At 41.8% G+C, this 22,362-nt stretch overlaps 4 protein-coding genes and 1 long non-coding RNA gene across 10 annotated transcripts in view; 2 read left to right on the top strand and 3 right to left on the bottom strand.

Moving 5' to 3' along the window:
• Positions 1-13,404, bottom strand: part of LOC139104680 (uncharacterized) — a 90,942-nt gene extending 77,538 nt beyond the window's left edge. For 2 of the 5 annotated variants that reach the window (XM_070660305.1, XM_070660310.1), the window contains exons 1-4: positions 12,814-13,404; positions 8,661-11,126; positions 8,454-8,587; positions 7,968-8,103 (exon numbers count right to left, since the gene is read on the bottom strand). In XM_070660305.1, coding sequence (XP_070516406.1) covers positions 7,968-8,103; positions 8,454-8,587; positions 8,661-10,986 — 2,596 coding nt within the window. In that variant the 5' untranslated portion in view covers positions 10,987-11,126; positions 12,814-13,404. Of the gene's footprint in view, positions 1-7,967; positions 8,104-8,453; positions 8,588-8,660; positions 11,127-12,210; positions 12,402-12,813 lie in introns of those variants that run through there. The other 3 variants (XM_070660306.1, XM_070660309.1, XM_070660307.1) reach the window with 3 other exon arrangements.
• A 502-nt stretch (positions 13,405-13,906) lies between these two features.
• On the top strand, positions 13,907-15,608 carry Clp (cleavage and polyadenylation specificity factor subunit 4). Its single transcript, XM_070660322.1, has 4 exons — positions 13,907-14,143; positions 14,537-14,740; positions 14,877-15,066; positions 15,138-15,608. The coding sequence occupies exons 1-4, from the start codon at positions 14,041-14,043 to the stop codon at positions 15,502-15,504; spliced, it is 864 nt and encodes a 287-aa protein (XP_070516423.1). The 5' UTR covers positions 13,907-14,040; the 3' UTR covers positions 15,505-15,608.
• A 155-nt stretch (positions 15,609-15,763) lies between these two features.
• Abp1 (Actin binding protein 1) lies at positions 15,764-18,593 on the bottom strand. The gene is made up of 5 exons (XM_070660320.1): positions 18,324-18,593; positions 17,870-18,038; positions 17,526-17,758; positions 17,263-17,440; positions 15,764-17,116 (listed from the first exon to the last, which is right to left on the bottom strand). The coding sequence occupies exons 1-5, from the start codon at positions 18,404-18,406 to the stop codon at positions 16,358-16,360; spliced, it is 1,422 nt and encodes a 473-aa protein (XP_070516421.1). The 5' UTR covers positions 18,407-18,593; the 3' UTR covers positions 15,764-16,357.
• A 128-nt stretch (positions 18,594-18,721) lies between these two features.
• Positions 18,722-20,057, bottom strand: Rfk (Riboflavin kinase). 2 transcript variants are annotated; one of them, XM_070660324.1, is made up of 5 exons: positions 19,921-20,057; positions 19,778-19,830; positions 19,233-19,381; positions 19,002-19,123; positions 18,722-18,900 (listed from the first exon to the last, which is right to left on the bottom strand). In XM_070660324.1, exons 1-5 carry the CDS (start codon positions 20,055-20,057, stop codon positions 18,897-18,899), a joined length of 465 nt encoding a protein of 154 aa, XP_070516425.1. In that variant the 3' UTR covers positions 18,722-18,896. The 2 variants fall into 2 exon arrangements, with proteins under 2 accessions (XP_070516425.1, XP_070516424.1); XM_070660323.1 differs by having other exon boundaries at positions 19,021-19,123.
• A 455-nt stretch (positions 20,058-20,512) lies between these two features.
• LOC139104688 (uncharacterized) lies at positions 20,513-21,255 on the top strand. The gene is made up of 2 exons (XR_011546065.1): positions 20,513-20,615; positions 20,686-21,255. It is a non-coding gene; the product is annotated as an uncharacterized lncRNA (long non-coding RNA).
• The last annotated feature ends 1,107 nt before the right edge of the window (positions 21,256-22,362 follow it).

Raw genomic sequence — 22,362 nt, 5'->3', positions numbered from 1 at the left:
AAGGATATATATTTTTTTTTTCTTTTTTTTGTGACGTTACACATAAAAATCATCGTATCAATAAACTTTCAGCGCGCGTGAACTTGAAAAAGCGAATAAAAATCGCAATTCGAGATCTATGTGCATTTCAGCCCGACTCGATATCCAGATTGACGACGACGGCGACCGAATTTGTTTGCCTAACACGTGAGAGCGCCGACGCTACGACGTTCAGTTCGACCGCGTAAATATTTATCCGGACCTTATTCGTCTCTCCTCACGGCTCGCTGAAATATTTGCGATAAGAAAATCATGCGTTCGGTATGACGCCACGTGCCGCGAGGCGAGTGATAAAAACCGATGCTAAGTTTCGTCACTTACCGCGCTATCGCTTGTTTGCAAGGTACTTTTTTTTTTTTTTTATTTTAAGCGTAGATATGATCAATTTGGTAAACAGCATTTACAATTAATTCGCGCGAATAAAACTCGAAGCCTACGATTACAACGACGGCGCGACACGCGTGAAGCGACACTAGTGTACCCTCTGAATGCTGAAGTGCGCGCGAAAAATGTGTTGTAAAATAATCCTGAAATTTATTCTCGCTTTGGTGACGATAATATGTATATTTGTACGATGTCGAATAATTTTGATATAAAATTGCTAACTGCAAGCGTCAGATATTTTACAGTAACGCGGTCGTTTTTGTGTTTCTCGACGATGGCGTTCAGCCGAGTTTTGCTTTGCTCGAAAGTGCACATCTCCAGAAATAAAAATAAATCTACAAATCTATACTGTACTACGTAGTGATATTGGTTCGCAAAAATTTATTACACGCTTTCCGAGCGCGTTCGGTAATGTTAGGTGAATAATCCGACGAACTGGGTGAACACACATCGCAGCAGCAGGCCGGGGGAGGTGGGACACGCGTGTGCAATAAAAGCAGAGCGATAAACCCGTTCACGTAAATAAAAGTTATGATTGAAAAACCTTTCGGAAGCGACATGGCCGCCAACGAGGAAACCGGAGCACGATTTCGCGTCCTATTCGATCGTAAACGCGGCATTAAACTGGCCGACGTTCGACTTCCATCGGCCTCGACGAATCGCTCCGAGCGTACGACGATCCGCAGCTCCATTACCCTCGATATCCTCGCGCATAACTGGCAGAGCGGGCATTCTCAATCAGGAACACTTTATCGCCGAATCCTGTCAAACTCCGCGAGAGCGCGATGATTCATTTATCCCTTTGTTTACTCGGTTGATTACCTCTCGTGGGCGACCCATTTCTCAAGCGTGAATAAGGAGTCTCGTTTGCTAACGTTTAGAATGCTGACTTTCCATTCTAAAATTTCCCTGATAAGTATTTGTATACGTAAGAGAGAACACGATTCCTTCCGAGATTGGATTCATAAACTGGCTCGCGTTGCGATAATATAATCTCACATTTTCTTCTGCTACTTCGAGAATAACAAATGCTACGAATGTAGCGTAAAAAAGAAGAAAAAAAAAAGGGAAAGAAAAAGACACGCGTTCTTTTGAAAAATCTGAAAAAAAAAGAATTCGGCGCGTGAGTTCTCGCTTGTAGTCACAATCCGACGTATTGCGACAGGCGCCGAGGAGCCCTAATAGCCTATGTTACTCTTCGCTACAATGTGATGTCATTACCGGGTTTAAAGTGCTGACCCACAACCGATATCGCGGCCTCCGAGTGACCTGATCGATATTTCATACCGGTCGTTTTCCGCCCATCGGGAAGCTTGCACGTTTAGTTTATCTTAACCGGCGGGTCGAACGTAAATTTCAAACTCCGCGGCGTTACCTCGTCGTTACCTCGAGGCGCACTTCAAAGGAGCCGTTTCGCCGCGACATAAGAGGATCCGTGTGATCTCGCGGTCGATACACGAAGGCTCAACGCAGCTTTTATCGCGGAGCTCGGAACGCAGCGTCAGATTTACAACGGGCGGATATCGCGCGCGCTTACGTCATCGCAATGGAAATCGTCACAATGCCATTGCGGGATTAATCGCGCGCGTATTGAACCGTTGAACTCTCAAACGTCGAGCGAAACCGTCGATTATTAAACACTTTTTACTCGAATTGATTCGCATCGGGGGCAAAACAACCGCGTGTCGCAAAACGCGAATAGCTCTTTATGTAAAATCCGACTGTTTCGTAATACAGACGCAGCCTTCGAACCGGTACCATTTCGTTTTCGACAAAATTTGACTACAAAAAGAAAAATATAAAAAAAAATCACAATTTCTTCCCCGACGAGACTTCATCTCGGATTGGCTTCGATAGCCGTTCAATCACGCGTATTCAAACGGCCCGATCTCCCTGTATCTACGACTTCACGTTTTCAATACGCGAGGTAAAGTACAGCTTCGCTGTCGGTCTTAAATTTTCATCGACAGGAGGAAGGGACGACGACGTACCCAGAGAATTCCGCTTCAGCGGCTCACGCGAAACCGACGGCGAACGAGCGGATCCCCGTCGTGCTTCTCATGAGACACGTGATTCGCGGAAGATCCCGCGCGAACCTTATTATCTCTTCCGCGTATTCGGAGGTGCATCAGTCACGGCCGTGGAAATTGCCGGCTTCCGCTCGGTACCTATAACGTATAACGCCGTGGAAGCTGGCGAGGGGCCAGGTGCCATCGGCGCGCTCGCGCCCGTATACGCGTTACGCGTACCTACGTGCGCGTGTGTCGCAGGATCTATTTTCAAATTCGACCGAAACCATCGCGTGCCCGTGTCCGCCCGCTCGTGATAACCGCGCCGCGTGTCTAAGTGGCGCCGATGCGTTCCAGCGCCCCGCGCTGCGCTTCGCCGTGATGAAAGCCCATCTCGGGGCTCCAGCGAGGAAGTTAAAGTTAGGCTGGGCCACGATTCCGCCGTGCAACGTAATTTGCGAATACTCGTCAACGAAGACGAGAGCGCGAAACGGGACGATTAAATTGGGACGCCCGCGTCTTCGCGAGAGCTCGTTCTACGTTTTCGGGGGCGTTATAAGAATTTCGAGTATGCGACGATCCCCCCGCGTGCAAACAGCGGCCCCCCCCCTCCCGTATCATTGATATGCATGTAACACCCGAAGCACGAGCGTAACATATGTAAGCCGCGCGAGTGAATACCTAATTTTATGAATCTCGAACACGCGATAGTTATCTCGTATTAATGGTGTAGAACTAATACTTCGTATCCGGAATTTTGCCCACGCTGTTTACAGATGTTCGTAATTGTATGAAAACGGACGTGTAATTTTACTATAATACGGAATATTTTATTGAATATGTGCAAATTGTAGCTTTAATCTCAAATCTTCCTCATATTAATAGTAATATAAATCTCGTAATATTTTACACGTCGCTAATATTAAAAGCATTTTAAAATTAACCAATTTTTAAAAATCTTTTTTTATAACGCGAATTCGATGGTACTTGATTTAAAAAAAACGTATATCTTCAGTGTATCAAAAAAAAATATATTACAAAAATTATCTGCATTAAGTTATGAAAATAATTTTGCGTTATTTCCAAAATAATGTAAATGCGCGAAATGTAACAATGCTGTAAAAATTTTAATACTTCAGCGAACGATGTTTCAATAATTATTTTTAAATCTGTATGTCTAGCTAAATTTTTCAGCAAATATTTCGAAAGAGCTATACTTTTTGCTCTGTAAAAGCCACCCCTTTATATTTTCCTGCATAAGTCACACTGTTATCATCTCATTGAGTTATTACACCGCGAAATATCCCACGATCTCCTGTGAAATAGCAAACGAATTGTGATAAGGATGACCCGAAATAATTCCGAAAAAGAAAGAAGCCAGATTGTACGGACTCCGAGAAGATTGCAGCGCGTTGCGATCTGGTTTTATTGCTGTTTTTAGTGTTGCGCGAATTTTCGGGCGCAAGGACGAATACAATAAAATAATGATGACAGAGAGCGCGCTTGGTAAAAGCATGTGTGTGGAAAATGTACGGTAGTGTAGTACACGGTTGTGGAATGAATTTATGATCTACGAGTGTAATCCTCACTCCGCACGTAGAAGAACGTGCTATTTTTTTATATAAGCGGCGGAACATAAATTAATATTTCATAACCGTTATATATTTTTCGTTAAAATCAGTTTCGAAACTCAGCGGCCTATTTACCACCCCAGTTAAAATAAAAAAAATACCGAATAAAGTAAAACGATTAAAGCCGTTACCTTCGTTTGTAGAAATTACCGCGAGGTTGATTGATACCCGAGTGATACGCTCGCCAGACGTTACAAAATTCAACGTTCGTACCTCATCCTCTGTCTCGCAGTCGCGACATGCTCACTTCGCCAGCGGGTGTTTGCGAACGAGAGACCACGGAGGATCATCCGCGGCGATCAACATCAATCAAAGCCGACCGCGGGACGAAAACGGCTGTCAATATACGTCGGACGACGTCGAAGCCCTCGTTCGTCGCTTCGTCAACGAGCGTCCACCGAAATCAAAAGGTGACACCGCGACGACTCGATCCCTCCACCCTCCCCCCTCCTCCCCGCGTCACTCACTGGGGATGCATAAATGTCGCGGCGCACGTGTTACTTGTTTAACTCCCAGCGACTGCCGAATCGCGCCGGCAATCCGCATCGGCCCACGTTTGTTTTGCTACCTGATTGCCTTTCGTCCATAAATATTCGCCGTCCCGTCGTCGCGTTTTCGGAATCGTAAAAAAAAAAAAAAAAAAAAAAATTGCGTTTCGGCGCCATGTTTTTCGCCGCTAATACGCGGCATTGAGAGCATAACCTCTTTACGCCTAACCTTCGAGCCGGCGCTTAATAGAACGCGCGTAAAAATAACCGGAGCGCGATTTGTCAGCCACGCGTCTAAGCCACGCACCCCCTAATCTTTCCCGTAGCTTAGAAAGGCAACGTGCGCGAGAAAAGAATTGTCGGTCAGCGGAACGACGAGCAATACCGCGGCGTACTCGAAACGTGAGAGTCGCGGAGGAGAAAATTCAAGCCGGGCGGGCTGACTCTCCGTGCAATCGGACCCCGAGGAGTTATTCTCTACCTACTTTTCACGCTGCGGCTCCATTTCGTACGTTCGTATCCCCGGCAGCTACGCAGTACGGCGCGCACCACAAATACGGGACACCATCGAAGACCGGCGAGCACCAACACTCGCGTTAAATCCCGAGCGCGCACCACACCGCAAAAGGGAGGTGACGACGACGACGACGACGACGACAACGAGGCTTCGGACCAGCCGGCGCGCGCGCGACCGAACGGCGCAACGGGAACTCGAAAAGAAACGCGTTCGTCTCCCTCGATTACCACTCGAATACTGTCAGGTGTGCACCGCGTGATGCGCATATACGTGCCCAGTCGTACCACTACCGCCACCATTCTTCCTCCACCGCGAGCCCTCCACCGTTCCCCCACTAACGCGCTGTTCCCTCCACCGACGCTGTGACGGCGGCGACGGCGGCCGCTCTCACGCGCGCGATTTTCGACATGGTACACAGAGCTGAAGCACCGCGTAGTCGGAAGCAACGACGGCACACACGGTTTACATAAGAAGGGGAGTATTAAACTCGCGCTCCGCGGAGTTTCGGCGGATCGCGTCTCTAACGGGTGCTCCGCGGGGAACGGTACGCCATGAAGTTGAGCGTGAATCCGGGACGCGCGACGATTAAAGACGGATCTTCAAAAAGCCGCGTTCGCGTGTCCTCTTTTTCTGCCCCCCCTCTCCCTTCCCTTCAAACTTTCCCGATGCTCTCTCAATCGTTATTTCTCCTTTTTATTTATGGATAATAGAATAAAACACGCGGAGTTGTATTTTTGATGCAACTTGTCGAAATTAAATTGTCACAAATATACACGCCCGTACGGGCATATGCGATAACGCCGATTTGAAGAAAGTCATGCATTTTCACGGCATACGACTTAATCTTCGTTTTAATTTTCGCGCAATTTATAGAAGGTACCTTGGAATTGGCACACGACGTTGCGTTAGTAAGATTCTAGCGCGCACTGACCTTGCTCTCGGGAACCGGCGCGGGATAATTGTGCAGGCGGACGTGCAACATCGTTCGCGTTGGCGCGTGTTTGCGGACGAGATGCCTGTAATTCGCCCTAACCGAACGAACCTTAAGGAAATCGTACGGTAATTACATACGCTGATGCGCGGCGCGACGAGATGAAAAGCTTCCTTTCAATGACACGAGACGAAACGCTTCTTCTTGGATTCCTTTATACATGCAATTTTGATTTAAAAACGCATACACACACATGTTCCATTTTCTTTTATCATTAGATGTTGCTACTTTCGTAATAAAGAATAGATATTTGGGTTAAGCTCCTCGCTAGACTAAGGATTAAACTTGTTGCAGCTTCAAACTATGTTATGACTAGAGGCCCCTTTTTTTCCGCTAAACATTAAAGAGGTCTCTTTTTTTTAATATCCCGCGAGATATCTCACGACGTGAGGCTGTTAACTCCAGTTCCATTCGGTTTACACGTAAATCCCTTCTTGAATTAACCCTCGGATACCGTCGGAGAAAGTGTATTTTCTCGAGAATTTCTATTTTAGGAAGAAGTTTTCTAATTTAGTATGTTTCTCCGCTTCGGAGTAAGACACAATTTCGAGGGACGTTACGCTGTCTTCCAATACACGAAAGCTCCCGCTAATGCTTCTGCTTTCGCGTAATCCGATTGTTAACATTATCTGAAAGTTCTACAATAATAAGTAGAACTTTACGTTTCATTCTGTTTCTGCGCGCGCGCAATCGCGCACGGTGTGTAATTAGATCAGTACAAAATAAGGTAAAATGCAATTCTCCGTGATAAGAATCGTTTCCAATAAATAAAAGAATTATAAAACGAGGATAGGCTCTCGCTATCAATACTCATCATAATATTAAACTAACAATTTTTCTTTCTCATTTTAACGTCGAATTTAGATCTCAATTTGATAAGTATTTAATATAGTGCGGAAAATATTATATTCACAGATACCAAACACGTGTGGGGTGATTAAGGAATAAAATTAATTACGTAAATGAACGAGGTGGAGTATTTAACAATGCAGTTAAATACGTGACCAATTCTTCCGATTTTCTGAATCGCTCAGCAAATGGCACGAAACTGTATACGTGCAGTTTTCCATACGCGTACAACACGTGCATTCGCACGTTGTCACCGGTAGGGTACGCGGCGTCTCGGTTGCGTGCGATGTGTATGTCTCGCGATGAATTGAGTAGAATAAAGGGCGAAAGAACGGTGAGAAAGCGTCAATAGAACAAAGAGAAAAGCCAACCGCTCGCCACGGGATGAAAGAGAAAATCGCCGCGCGATGTAATAACGTTGCGCGCACACATAAAGGCGCAGCGGCATCGGAGAGAAAAAAAAAAGGGGAAAAAGAGCGAAAACAATTTTTGCAGTATTTTTGACCGGCCGAAAAACACGCGCTAGATAATTTATTCTAATTTACGCAAGATTTTCAATTTGCGCCGTACGGCAGCTCTCCCATTTATCCGTACGAACGCGTAATTCTTCGTCTAGTTTGTATCATGAATATCGCGAGAAAAGCGGGTAAATTAATATAATGAGCGGTGTAAATTTACGTGGAACGCAGCCCGTGGAAACTTAATTTAAATCACGTCGAATAACAAACAGAGAGTGTATGTAAAATGCGATGTAGTTTTCGATAATTACGGCTGTGTTTGATAAAGCTGGCGAATAAAGTGTACGTAAAAAGAAAGAAAATAAGAGTCAAATTGAAACCTACACGTACACAAAAATTTGTATATCGGAACAAAAATTACTTGTCTCGAATTCGCTATCTTTTCCTTTTTTTTTCTTTTTAATAAAAGAATTTATATTTATTTTAAAATATTAATTTGTCAAGGATTTCTTTCAAAAATTTAAACGTGTCGAGAACATGTTTTCAAAATGAGAGTACTGTTATTTTTCTGTACAGAAACATGCAGTTGTGTTTGACTTACCGTGCTGATGAGGGGCTGAAAATGCTGAATGCCTACGTGGTGACATATTAGGATGATTACCCTGGGTGCCTGGTGGCTGCATAGAAGACAATGCACCGAGCGGTGTGTACGACTTGCAAGGCTGTTCCGTTTTTTGCTGAAAAAATAATATAAATAATGAATAGAAAATATATTCGCTCAATTAAATAATTTAAAAATTAAATAAAAAGAAAACTTATATCTCAATGAAAATATGAATAAAAAAAGATTCATAAAATAGAAATAAAAATTTTATGATACAAATAAAATTGCAATTAATTCTTACTAATTTTATGTAATATGTTACTAATACATTGTGAAAATAATATTTCTTTTAATCTACCTTTGAAATTTTATTCATAAAATTTTTCGTAAATGTTTGATAAATTCTAACGTCTATTTTGGATGTATAAAATAAACGTTTGTACAACATGCGAGAAAACAAACGATCTTGAATGAAATACAAACCTGGTCGTGGAGTTCAGTAGCCACTGCGGTAGCTGCAGTTTGAGTATGACTAGTCGAGCTGATTCTGTACTGCATGCCGGCAATACTGCAAAAACCTTCGTGATGGGTGGATCGGGTTTGATTGACGTAAACACCTTGAAAAGAATTTGTTATCGTAGTAAAAAGATCGTTAGAGTTTTCACGCTTAATCCACACATGATTAATTACCGGTGATTGTGACGTCAGTGTCCTGGTTGACGATGACAACTTTCTTTGATGGCTTGATAACCTCGTCCGGATCGGAGCCCTGTCGCGGCTTCTTCTTATCTACGTCCGAATCGTTTTGTCTACGTCTTTTAATTATCTCTACTTCCGATTCGCTGGAGGAATCGCTGCTGCTACCACAACGATTTTTCTCGTCGGAGTAGGAAGCAGCCAAAATGGCAGTGGCATTAAGACTGGCCATCCTTTTGCAAACAACCATGTCCTTCAGGTCCATTACTTCCTCATTTCGCTTCCTCCTTTTGGTCATTTTTTTCTTGTTCGGCTCCGCGCTCTTTTCCTTCTCGCAGTCTTCGTCCGAGGCAGACGAAGACGACGAGCTCTCCAGCATATCCCAATATTTGCCACGTAGTCCCGGCACATTTCTCAATTTCCTCTTCAAAACGTTCTCCTCCGTTTTGCATTCGACTTTCTTCTCTTTCTCTTTACGTGGCTGCTCCTCCTTTTCCTCCTTCATTTTCTTCGGCTTCTCCTTCTCTTTCTCTTTTTCTTTTTCTTTTTCTTTCTCGGGCTTTGGCTTGCAAAAACCACCGAGGTAGACTCCTCCGGTCTCGTTTTCGTAGAGGCAGTGAACTTTAGCCAAGGCATTCAATGATGCGACCCTGTGTCGTTTTGGTCCACTCCAAAAGCCAAAAAGTCGCATTCGTCGCGCACGTTCATCCGATGGTGAGTTAGCCCTGTCTTTATTTCTCCCGTCCTTTTGCCTACTCTTCCTGTACTCGTCGTCAGAATCGCCCTCAAAGTCGGACTGTGATGTAATGCCACTGGCACTCTCACCATTCATTGCCTCAACCTTTAAATCCAATTCGACGGTGCTCTCGGTACCGATCTGCTCCTGCTTGGCATTCGTCGCGGACTTCCCGTTGTCTTCGGAAATTTTAGACTGCTTGTTCGATTCTTCGGTAGACGCATCTTTAGATGAAACTGACATTTGATTATTGCTCTCCGTTTGTACCCTCATTGTTTTCCCTGTTTTCTTTGGAGCTTTGCTGCTGAATTTGTTACCGCTTTTGATAGCTTTCTTATTATCCTGTAATTTTGGTTGAGGACACTCCTCCTTGCACTTTTCGGCATCCTCTTCGATCTCGCTTTTAATGCTGCCCACTTCTGGCCCTTGACAGGCCTCGTCTTTGCCCGCGATCTTTTTATGTTCGGCCGAAACTTCGTCGAGTTCCTTCATTTCAATTTTCCTCGTGGCCATAAGCTTCTCCGTTATACTTTTTAACTTATCCTCTCTCTTCAAAACGGCACTGATCTTTGAATGTTTCTGCGGTAACTTGGCCTTCATGTGTTTAGCCAGCTTTGGTTTTTTCTCTTGCAGAGTCTTGTTTTTACTAAAGTTGTTCTTCTTCTTCACTTTTTTCGCTGTGTCTTCGTCCTCGCTTATCTCCTCATTTTTCACTGGCTTTACTAACTTAATTTTCTTGTCCACCAGCCTTTTAACTACCGATAAATGAGGCTTCTTCGTCAAAACTGTTTTTCTCGTAATGCCCTTTTTCTGACTTTGCTTAGTTTTGGAATCTTTCTTCGTTTTAGGAGAAGAAATCTTATTGTTCCCCGCATCCTTCTCAGAAATTTTCTTCCGTTCGGTTTTTTTATCCTTCGCGATCGAGTTTTTCGACATTGACTTAATATCAGATTTAATTAACTTGACATCTTTCTTCTTCTCGTCTTTGCACCTCTTTTTAGGGGGAGGGAGGATATCGATCTTGTTTTCAAGCGCGTCCTTATCGTCTAACATATTCAAAGATTTTACGTTGTCCTCCACACTTATACCATCGTCCAATTTAACGCTCTTCTTCTTTTCATCGCTTTTCTCGACTTTCTTTTTATTATCCGCAGATTGTTTTTCCAATTTTCCTTTCTCTTCGTATTTTTGTAATTTTTTCTTATCCGTATTCTCTTGACTCGTATCCTCGTTATTCGCTTTGTCATCTTTTTTCTCGGCTTTCTTATCGTCAATTTTGTCAGATTTCTTTTCATTATCCTTGTTCAGCTGTTTTTTCTTCTCGTCTAATTTATCAACTCGCTCCTTCTTTTTCTCCTCGATCTTTTTTTTGTCGTCGAGCTTTCTTCTCTCCTCCATTTTTTCTAATTTCTTCTTATCGTTATCTATCTTCCTTTTTGGATCTTCCAGTTTATCATTCTTCTTTGATTTCTTCTCCTTCCTCACGTCTGGCATGGTCTTCTCTGTGAATGTGCGACGTTTTTTGGCGACTGTTGGCATTTTCGTTGCCTTTTTGGCAACAACAGCCTTCTTTTGTGGCTTCATTATGATTGTGTTTTTTACATCTTCAAAATAAATGTAAATACGCACGAAGTACACGATTTGTCCAACGTTTATTCCCACAACTACCTAACTGCCATTGTAGATTTTTAATTATCGCGATATAGCGTGCAGGCTGGATTTACCTGTAAGCAATCCCAATGTACATAAAATGATTAAACAGTAAGTACGCAACTACGTATTTATACTACAGCCTATTGCGTCAAACAATAAAACACTCAGTGCTAGATCGCCACTCGTCGATCGCCTCCTCGCTACTCGCCCGAGTCATATTGAAATAGTCACGTCAAATGCGAGATACCGCATGCCGAAAAATCTCGCGCGCCGATGTCAAATAAAATGTTACTATCGCGAAGAAATATTTCACTCACTTTACCGTATTGCAAAATGTACCGGAACTCGATCCCTTTCCTTCAGTTATTTAACAGTCGTAAAATAAATTCGACGACCGTGGAAACAAATGAAAAGTATGCCATCTAAAGATGGTTTTTTTTCTTTTTTTACTTAACGTGAAAGAATTTTCAGTATGCGAGTTCTCACTTTTCACGTCGCAATCCGACATATTGCGGTAGATACTTTGAAGCTTTAAGACCCGTATCGGAGTAGAGATTTATTCACAAACGGCACACTATCCTGGCTACTCTATTTCTTTTTTTTTTTTTTCCTTTGTACCTTGAAGTATAACATATCAATTTCAAGGCGTTTCTTTTAACATTAAAATTAAATAAATGAATAAAAGAAGGCTTTTCGAATTCTAACGTTGAAGACCGCAGACCGGTTAACGTAACTCCATTTAAGGATTAAATTTGAGGTTAGACTGAAGTTTACGGAATCAAAGCAAGTTTCGCTAGACCGCGGATATTGGTTTTCTCTCATTTGATTGACTAAATTCTAATTCAATCTTGATCTCAATCTCCAGTCCGATACGGAACCTAACGTTTTATCCTTATCTGCTCCTTTGTTCATCCGCGAGCTCGTGTATTGCCACGTACGTACACGAGAAGCGTTTTATCCGCGGAAAGAAGCGAATTGCGGGTTTCGGAGGGAAGGGAGGAAATGTCGGGGCAGATAAGGGTAACTACGCGCGTTCCGCTTTTGTCAGCGCGTAATAAAATCAATTTACGTGCGATCAGACGACAATCGCGCACGCGAATCGGTGCGGTACGTGAGAGACGCACGCACGAACGTTACGGAAATCCGTAATGATACCTCACAAGCGGAGCGAGAATCCGCCGTACCGTGTTAAAGCACCGTGCGCGCACTTTTGCTCCTTCTTTCCCCTCCCTCCTTCTCGTCCTGCCCGTCATCGACTTTTCGACAATTCGATCCCTTTAAATCACCCTTCCGTCCGTCGCACGACGAATTCGGCACACAGGTAGCGGAGGCGACTCGCGGCGATAAACAACCAGCTCGGCGTCCTCCTCCACTTCGGGAGCTTTCCTCGAGAGCGTGCGCCTCCGTTGCTTCGTGCGCGTACGTGACACGGCACGGCGCGGCGAACAAAGATACCCTCGAGGAGAGCAGAAACGGGGAGACGGGCGCGAGGGCTCCGAGGAAACGCGACAGCAATTGCAGGCGACTGCAGCACGCCCTTTAAAAAGCGGCCGCGGTCGGACGGCCACAAGTGGCCCTGACAGGCGTGCAAGATAAAGAGATAGATAGATATATGTATATATATACTATATATATATATATATATAAAGACAGAAAGAGAGAGAGAGAGAGAGAGAGAGAGAGAGAGAGAGAGAGAGAGAGAGAAGGGGGGGAGAAAGAGAGAGAAAAAGAAAGGGAGAGAGATAGAGAGAGACTCACCAACCTGCTGATCGATCTCAATCGTCGCACGCGGAGAGAGAATCTTGACGGACGGCGATCGTGCAGCGCGACGCGGCGACGCGTTCGCGAGAGCGGCGGTCGTACGCGGCAACGCACACGCACGCTTTTGATAACGGGCGAACGCGGGAGAACCGAAACGGGGACGGGAAAGAAAACGACGGGCGGCGGAGGCGCCAGTAAACGGGGTTGTCGTGTTTGCCACTCTCCGGCCGAGGCCCTTGCTCGTACTCGGGCCGAATTCGGCCCGCGCGCACGCTTAATGCTCCTTTTCTTTTTCTTTCTTTTTTCCCTTTTCTTAACAGCGAATCGGAGCGGCCGAACGACTGGCGGCGCGCAACAGAGCGACGACGACGACGGCGGCACCAGCGACGGCGGCGGCGGCGACGATGACGATGACGACGGCGACGACGACAACGGGCACCGCAAGGTCCTGGGCTCCGGGTTTCGCGGGACACCCGAGCGGGACGCGCGACCGCGAACAACGACGCGGCAGGCCACCCTCTAGGCGGACAAGTTCGACGGGCCCTTTTTCGCGCGACGGTCTATCGCGAAACTGACGATCTCGCGTCGCGGCAGCGCGCACCTCGCACGACGTCCCTGCCCTTTTACCGTAGCCTCGTCGGCCATTTTCTTCCTCGCGCCGCTCTCCCACTCCGCGCCACGGCGCCAGTCTCCTATAGTGCAATAAGCAGACGAGTAAATAGCCAGCTGACCACCGAGTGGCAGCACCTGACGGCACCGCTAAGCGCGCGATTTCCAGCGGACTTTCACGCTTCGTCGTCGAATCGCGTAAAAAATTATGATATTTCCTCGTAGAATGAACAACGACGCGTTAAATTTACGCGCGGTCGACACCCTTGCTGTCGCGAAATCAGAAATCACGAACTTGGAAAAGTATCGCAAACTATACGATTTTTGCTCGAAGTACATGGTAATTTTTAGACCCACCATGGCAAAAATAAAATGCAAAGCGAGTAAGAATGAAATTTGACCAGATTATTAAACAGAGTAAAATATATTCAATAATACGTACCATATTTTAGCGAGTAAATTTCGTCATTAGTCATGTAGGAATCAGCGTCATATAACCATAGGAACATTTCTCTTTGGTATAAGCACCGTTGGCTGCAATCTTATTAGCTTCATTTCGGTTGACGGAGTACAAGTGTTGTGTGTTGTGTGCATGTCCGAAATTTTTCAACGACAATGGAGTGTATAGTAGCGAATGTCGAGCACATGCGTTTTGATATTGAAATTGCTCTCGATGAGCAATATGGGGCTCTTCCATTACCTTTCACTGGCATGGACAGTATGTTTTTTTTTTAATGTTACTTTCATTCAACTGTGGGAGTTAGGTTAGATTAAAGTCGTGCAGCAAAACGTATTTTGTCGAAATATTTCTCTCTCTAAGCATCATTCAGTTAAATTTTTCACGATTTGAAGAATTTAAACAATATTTTTTAATAAATATAAATACCTTGAAATTATTTATTGTTATTTCTTTTCTGTTCCTTTCTTTCCTTCCTTTTTCTTTATTTCTATAGATTATATTTGTTTGATAAATTTTGTCTTCTATTTATTGTAAAAAAAAAAAAGAAAAAAAATAAGATACAACACTGTTGAGAAAACATATAAATGTATATTAATAGTAAATAATTCATAGTAATTAATTTATTCTATTTTTTGCTTCTTTAACTTACAGAATCAATTGCTGCTGTATGTCAGTTTTATCCAAAAGGTACTTGCAGCAAAGGAGCTTCGTGCCCGTTCAGACATGTGCGTGGTGACCGCACTATAGTATGCAAACATTGGTTGAGAGGTCTTTGTAAAAAAGGCGATCAGTGTGAATTTTTGCACGAATATGACATGACAAAGATGCCAGAGTGTTATTTCTATTCCAGATTCAGTAAATATCGCAATAGTTTTATTAATACTTCGAAAAACATTAATTAGTTACCTTCATTATATATAAATTTTTAATTAATTGTATATTTAATTGTGTGGTGTACTAAATTGTATTTAAATAAAATTAATTATTGCAGATGCTTGCCACAATAAGGAATGTCCATTTCTACATATCGATCCCGAAACAAAAGTAAGGGATTGTCCGTGGTACGATCGTGGCTTCTGTAGGCATGGTCCTTTGTGTCGACATCGGCACGTCAGACGTGTTTTATGCATGGCTTATTTAGCTGGTTTTTGTCCAGAGGGATCAAATTGCAAGTTTATGCAGTAAGTGATATATACATATCTAAAAAAAAAAATACATTAGCAGAAATACATGTAACTTGATTTGTGTTTAGTCCAAGATTCGAGTTGCCAGCGGTACAGGACATGCAGCCAAAGGAGGGTAAAAAAGTGATGATTACTTGTCACTTTTGTGGAGAAGGAGGTCATAAGGCAATATATTGTAACAAAATGCCGTCGGATGTACGGGAAGCCCAAGTAAGACAAGAGCTCGATAACAATTCTCACACGTCGCATCATCATATGAATATGCACAATGGGCCACCGCCGCCACGAGGACCGCAAAAACCACTCGAAGAAGTAACGTGTTACAAATGTGGTCAAAAAGGCCATTACGCTAACAAATGTCCGAAAGGTCATTTAGCGTTTTTGAGTCACGCAGGCAGTGGTGGCAGTACACAAAATCAGAATTATCGAAGATGATTTTCTTCGTTTTATTTATGTAACATGTATATTGCGATGCTACATTACATCATTATTATCTATAAAAATTTGTATCATACAATAAAATAATTTATCATACCTAACACATGTGTCAACTGCCGCGTTTACGATGCCTCAACGATAACTAAAAGCATTGCCATGCTTTTCTTAAACATAACTTCAACAATTAAAAAGTAATATAAAAATGAAGAAGCAGCTTACATTTAAGCGGGTTCTTTAATATTAAGTTTCTTGATATTAAACTGTAACAAATTGAAGTATTTATTCTAAAAAACGATATACACTAAATAAGTAGCAATTACAATTTTGCCGTAACACAATTTTGTTCTTGTTATGGGATGCATATCAGTTATTGCTAATATTAGCATTTAGTACAGGATTATAAAAAGATATATATTTATATCGTGTATGTAGGTTAATTGGAGAATCTTGGATATCTGTATGACCTGCTAGGAAGACATACATTTTGCCGATTACGATTATCGTTTCATTTTCTCTTTTAAGATTTCACTAATTGAATTGTTATATCAACAATAAATTCACTCCTTAGATAAATGCTTTAAGAATGAACAATGACGTGGAAGGCGCAAAGTGTTACGAAGACGTGCGTTTCGACTATTACATGCTAAACACGTTTCCATTACAAAAGGTTTTCTAGTCTTTCAGTTATTTTATCACGTGGCTCAATTTTACTTATCCCTAGAAACGTAAACAGCATTTATTAGGAATAGGATTGATACCGATTTCTCACATGCAAGTGGTTTTATGTGGGTAATTATGCAAAAAATATAAAAAAAGTGATGTCAATGAATTCTTTCGAAAACGTATCTTATCATGTCGAATTGTATTCGATAACTTCGACATAGTTAGCGGGGAAAAGTCCATATGTTCCGTCAGGTCCGAGCCCTTGCCACCAGCCTTCGTCAATCGCATCTATATGCGTGATTATGTCGCCGGGATCAAATGTGATCTCCGTGTCATCGGCCGCTTGATAATCATACAAGGCTCTAGCCTTCATCCCCTCGTTGTTCGGATCGAAATATAAGTACGGGCCATCTAATTGGTTGTACATATCGTTCTCTACAACCTGCTCCTTATTCTCTGCCGTTTGTTCGGCTTCTGGTTGTGCATTTTTGGTCGGTTTCGTTTCTTGATTAGCATTTTGCGATAGAGGCACTGCGGACGAAGAAATCGTTACTTTTTCCGCATTTGTAGACAATTTTGTTTCGATTGGTGTTTCCTCGCGGGATTTTACATCGGGCTGTTCCTTTATCTGAGCTTCTTCAAGCGCTTTTTTCATAGACTCCACGTGATTGTTCTTGGGTAATAATTTTTGCGCCGAGCTCGTCTTCATCTGACCCGCTGCAGAATTCTGCTCGAATATCGCCCGAGCGTTTATGGTTCTTTGAGCAATCAACTGTTGCGTTTCTTTGCTCCTTTGTCTCCGCAGTTCCTCGCTTCGCGATTTATGATCATCCTCGACGGCATTGCTGTAAGTTTGATCGGCTACTTGATTGCGTAAGTTGTTTACTTCTTCGGCACGCTGTTCAGCCATTTTTTGACGAGCGATTGAGTTTTCTTTAGCGGTTACCTGAAAAAATGCCTTTAATTTTAACCCTAGTCACATTTGACACCAGTTTAATTAAATTTACAGCCTTAATTTCTATAAGTTAGCTAAATTCAAGAAGTGCAAGTCTATTAGGTATCAATTACATATAATACAAGATTAAAACATACTTTTTGTTCTCTCAGTTGTGTTTCTTTTTCTTCCCGAGCTCTAATTTCCCGTTCCATTTTTTGTCGCTCTTGCTCAGAGCGCACCCGCTCTTGCTCTAATCTTTTCTTTTCCTCCATTTCTTCTTTCTCCCAAAATTGATCTCTTTCCGATGCGTTTATCTCTTGCTCCGGGATTACTCTACAAAATACACATATAAGAATTACATCGTAAATAGTAGCAATGTATCTTAAAATGTAACTGTAAGATGGAAACATTTAGAAACCTGCGATACGTTGTCCCAATAGGACCTGCGTTTCCTTCGTTTTCACTGCGAGGTTCATTAAACTTGTACGTGGAAGCTGTTGCCCGTGCAAGCTTTTCCATAATTACGTCTACCTCGACATCGTCTTCGGAACGTGCGGTAATCGTTATATGCGCTCCTTTCAACAATTTTTCTATATCCCTAATATGATTGGCGCATGTTCCTTTTCTAACGATCGGAGCACCTTCTCCTTGCTACAAAGCAAATTATTTTGTCAAGCAAAAATCCACAAGCTAAATTATAATAAATTCTATAAAAATATTTAAATATTATTTATTAAATAAATTGTGTATTATATTTCTTACCCAATTAATGAGCAGACATTTTGGTAGACTCGTTTTAGTATCAATAACTCTGCAAAATGCATACATGATGTGACTGCTACTTAATCGATCAATCATTTCTTCCAATCCACCGTCTCCCGTTCCGATTACTTTTAAATTATTGGTCTGCCCTTCGTAGCCAAACACAGCCCTGCCAAAAATAAATACATATTTAATTATGTACAATTAATTTAAATAAAAATCAAGGTGGACAGATCAGACGGAAGTGTATATTCTTCTAAAATATTTTTGCGAAACAGAGAATTTTGCAAATCGCGTTCGTGTTTCGATTCGAAATCGCGTGCTCGGTACCGGCGAGCAATAACCGGCTAATTTTACGAGGTCATGTACACGAGAAGTGTGCCAGAAATCAACTCGGTGCCAGACACCGGATCGAGAAAACGGGGGGCTTAGGAGGACTTAGGTGTACGCCTACCAGTTAGTAGACAATTTATCGTCGACCACGTTGTGCCAGGCGGCCACCAAGGCATCTTTGTTTTTCGTCAGATTAATTGACATGTTTCTCGCTAAATCATCGAGTTCATAACAAGTTCCGGGGCGGTTTCAAGAGGATTCGATAACGGGAGGAGCCGCACAGACCACGCAGACGATAGACTGCGAAATTCCACGGTTCGCTTTGTAATAGTGCCTTTAACGCCCTCTGCAGAGAGCAAACTGATATAAGATATGAATTTGTAGAAATAATTAAAAGCCCTTAGCTATATTTATCATTAACTTTGATTTTATGCTTTGTAATATTAAAAAATAATCCTATATAAAAAATAGCGCGCGCATGATTTCTTCTAGTATTATAATAAAATACTTGCACAGATATGTAATACAAATTGAAAAAAATATTTCTTTTATTGACCATAAAAGGTGTATATATTTTGTTAGTTACTGCACGGTTTTATTAGTAAAAAAGCTATCATTTTTCAGCTTAATCATAACAGGCTCTTCTAACTCACGCTCCGCAATTGCAATATCGTTTTTTATTTCCGTGATTAGATCATCTGCAAGGATAAATAATAAAATTCTCTCTTAAAAATTGATTATCTTAAGATTAATATTTTAAATCACTTGGAAACAATTCGGATAATAGATTTTAGATTACCTATAAATATTGCTACTACCTAAAGAGGAGAAATCTTTCTCTGGCCTTATGTATCCGGTGATAATAACCTTGAGCTCTTCCCCGTAAAAATCTTCTGGGAATGTATGTATCAAATGGACCTCCTGCAAAATAATTATAATTTGTACCCTGCCGCTTGACGTAATAATGATTCGATAAATAATTTATCAGCGAAAAGTTCAGATCATTTATTTGAAAATTATGTTGACCTACCAAGGATTTTTTCTCGTTCTTATAATAGGGATTCCACCCTATGCTTGCGACCATTTTATAAACTTCTCCGCGCAATGATGCCCAGCCGTAGTAAATTCCAGTATTCAATTCCTTCGGCAAAGAACTGATTACAGATTCCAAGAGGTTAGCTAGTATTTGAGAAAGAAAAAAAAAATTCTTTTTATTAGTCTTTTGTTCGATTTTAAACACATTTCAATTGCAATTGTACCTCAGAGTGTACGAAAAAAAAACCACATGTTTGAATACCAAATAAAAAAAAGAGACATTCTAACCTCTAACGGAGCACCGGTCAAAATTACGCGTTTTACTCGTGGCGTAAGAGAAAAAAATTAAAAAATAAAGAAAAAAGCCACGACGTGAGAACCGTTCGCGGTCGTTTTTCAATGGCCTTATCGGAGGCGATTGTATAACTGTCAATATCGACCTGTCGCACATGGCACTTCGTGCTTTATTGTTTTCGGCATTACGGATGCTACGCATTACGAAAACCTGGGAAGCAAGATTTCGCGAAAAGCGAAGAGTACCTGTTGGGATGCCGAGCTCTTTCGACCCTCTGCCGAAGCCCTTGACGATGGAGCTAGACACGAAACACGGCAGTACCTTATTATCCATGATCGCTGACTTGTCCATGTCAATTATTTCATGACATAATTCAACACAGACTTACCCCCGCTCCTCGCTGCGGCCGCCTCTTACTGAGGACAAACTGAGGAAAGTACCGCGCGACAAATGACAAACAACTGATAGCACATTATAACACATACTATATGTGACGTATCTTTGTTGGTGAAACATGCGTGACATCAGTGTTACGTCGAACTTTTTATTCTTGATTGATGTCCCTAATTCCCGTCCCGCTTTCGATTAATGACCGGCTTGGACGAAAACCGCGCGTGAGATCGTCTTTCTTCACACTCGTCGAAAACTATTTATATGTTATTGCCTGATAAGGAGACACTTTTGCGAAAAGCATTTCAAATCGCTTTAGCTCACTTGCCGAAAATACCAGAAACAAGCGAAAGTCAGTCTCTTCTCCTGATGCTTAATAGACAGTCGTTAAGTTAACGTGATACGAAGCATAATCACGCATACGCATGTAGACGTGAGTAACACGTAGCTTGATGGCTGTAGAAACAGAAAGAAGGTGCTTTCCACGTAGTATGTTCTTTGATAATCTTAATTTTCGGAATATTTCACAAGTGCGCTAAACGATTCAAACTGCACTTTCATCTAAATATCTTTACTTTTGCCATTAAAACATTTTTCAGCGTACAAGTTCTCTCTGACGTCCACAATTCAATGTGCCACGGCAAATGTTTCTAGTCACCTCGATTCCACGGACTTCTAAAAACGTTGCTCGATGTAAGAATGCATTTCCTTTTCTCGTAATCCTCTTTATTTACTATAAAACTATGTTTTTAACAAATTGCAGATACGTGTACGAAATATCGTCGCTCAAATTTGATCGCTCAAACGACATCCAAATGGAACGAACGTGTAACGAAATTACTCGTGGTTGGCCACGGGGCTGCTTCCTCTCGTGGACTCACGATACGCTCCATTTAATAGGGATACTTTAAATTAACATAAATTAATTTAAATATCACATAGAAAATCCTGTTACAACCGAGATGCCTTCAGCGAAAAATTATGTTTGTAAAAGGTTTCTTTACGTCTATGCGATACTGATATATCTCCTCTCTCCCTCGCTTAGTTTCTTCGGAATTCAGATTGCGGCACAGGACATTGTACAATATTGCAACCGTGTGTCCATTTACATAGAGATCTTTTCTATTCTTTTTATATCATTTTCAAAGAGTTCCGTGTATACGTATTGCGCGCATCTGCCAAAAAGTGATTCCACACATACAATACAGTTGTAAATTTGGCAGGAAAAAGTTAAATCTGCATGCGTATAGGTGTAAAAAGACAAAATAATAATTCTTCTCTTAACTCTCGTCGATAAATTCGTAAATGTTATAGAAGTACAGGGATAAACAAAGTATAACATTTAAAGTGTTCACGCTAAGTTCTTCTAACGCGACGCTCGTAGACCCTTCTTTGGAACCGAAAAGGAAGAATGCGCTCGAAAAATAATTATATTATTTACACGATATATGCAGGTACATGAAATGCAAATCCCGCGCACGAGGTCTCGTCCCGCCGCGTGTAAGTGGATTTCAATCGAGAAACTCTTGAACGCGCTCAACAGCGGATGGAGAGCATATTCTATCATCTATTACTGCATTCAGTCGAGATTCCTGGCTCCGAGACTCGGGTTCAACGATTAAAATCGGTATAACGACGTGTACAACATTCATTACAGACACTTAAATACAAGAAAAATTTTTGCACGCTTATGTTAAAGTTTTATATCAAATCAAGATTGGTACAATTACCGAAGTAATAAATTTTCGATTATAAAAGTGATATACATCGATGCGCTCTTGTACGGTTTAGAAACGATTTTTTTTAACCTTTAGAACGTCCAAAAAGCATCTAAATTTAACGAAATGTTATACCGATTTCAATCCCTGTCTTATTTAAAAATAAAAAAATAAAAATAAAAAGTCACAATCGCGGATAAGATACTCCTACAATGCTTCACGCATAATACGTATGAAAGAACTCCCACGGTACCATGCAAGATCAACGTCTTTATTACATCAAAAACGATCCGGCGACTCTATGTCCCCTTAATAACGGCGTTGCTATTTATAGTAATGTAATTATTACGATTATTTCTTTCTGTTCCGGTTTTCTACAGTTCGATTCAAAGCTTTTACAGGCGTGCACATTCACATTCGCGACGATTATCTGATTCGATGTCTTTTTGAGTTGCTGCATGCGGCGTATAATGAAAATTTTCATCCTCTCTTTTTCTCTCTTTCTCCCATGTGACGGTATTTTTTTCCCCCCTAAGAAATGCATGAATTATTATCGATCTAATTTGGGTAAAACGTAGATTTCCGGATAGACTAAACAGATTCAAGGCATTTTGCCACATGTACCAGCTACTACATTATTACTATTACCCTATCGTCATCATTATTCGTCTCGTTACTATATAAAAATAATACAATAACTAATAATTGTATTTATACCACTA

This window comes from Cardiocondyla obscurior, linkage group LG08 (assembly GCF_019399895.1).
Source record: "Cardiocondyla obscurior isolate alpha-2009 linkage group LG08, Cobs3.1, whole genome shotgun sequence".
In the NCBI taxonomy this organism is placed as follows: Eukaryota; Metazoa; Arthropoda; class Insecta; order Hymenoptera; family Formicidae; genus Cardiocondyla; species Cardiocondyla obscurior.
The sequence above is the reverse complement of the archived record's forward strand: the minus strand, read 5'-3'. Positions and strand labels throughout refer to the sequence as shown.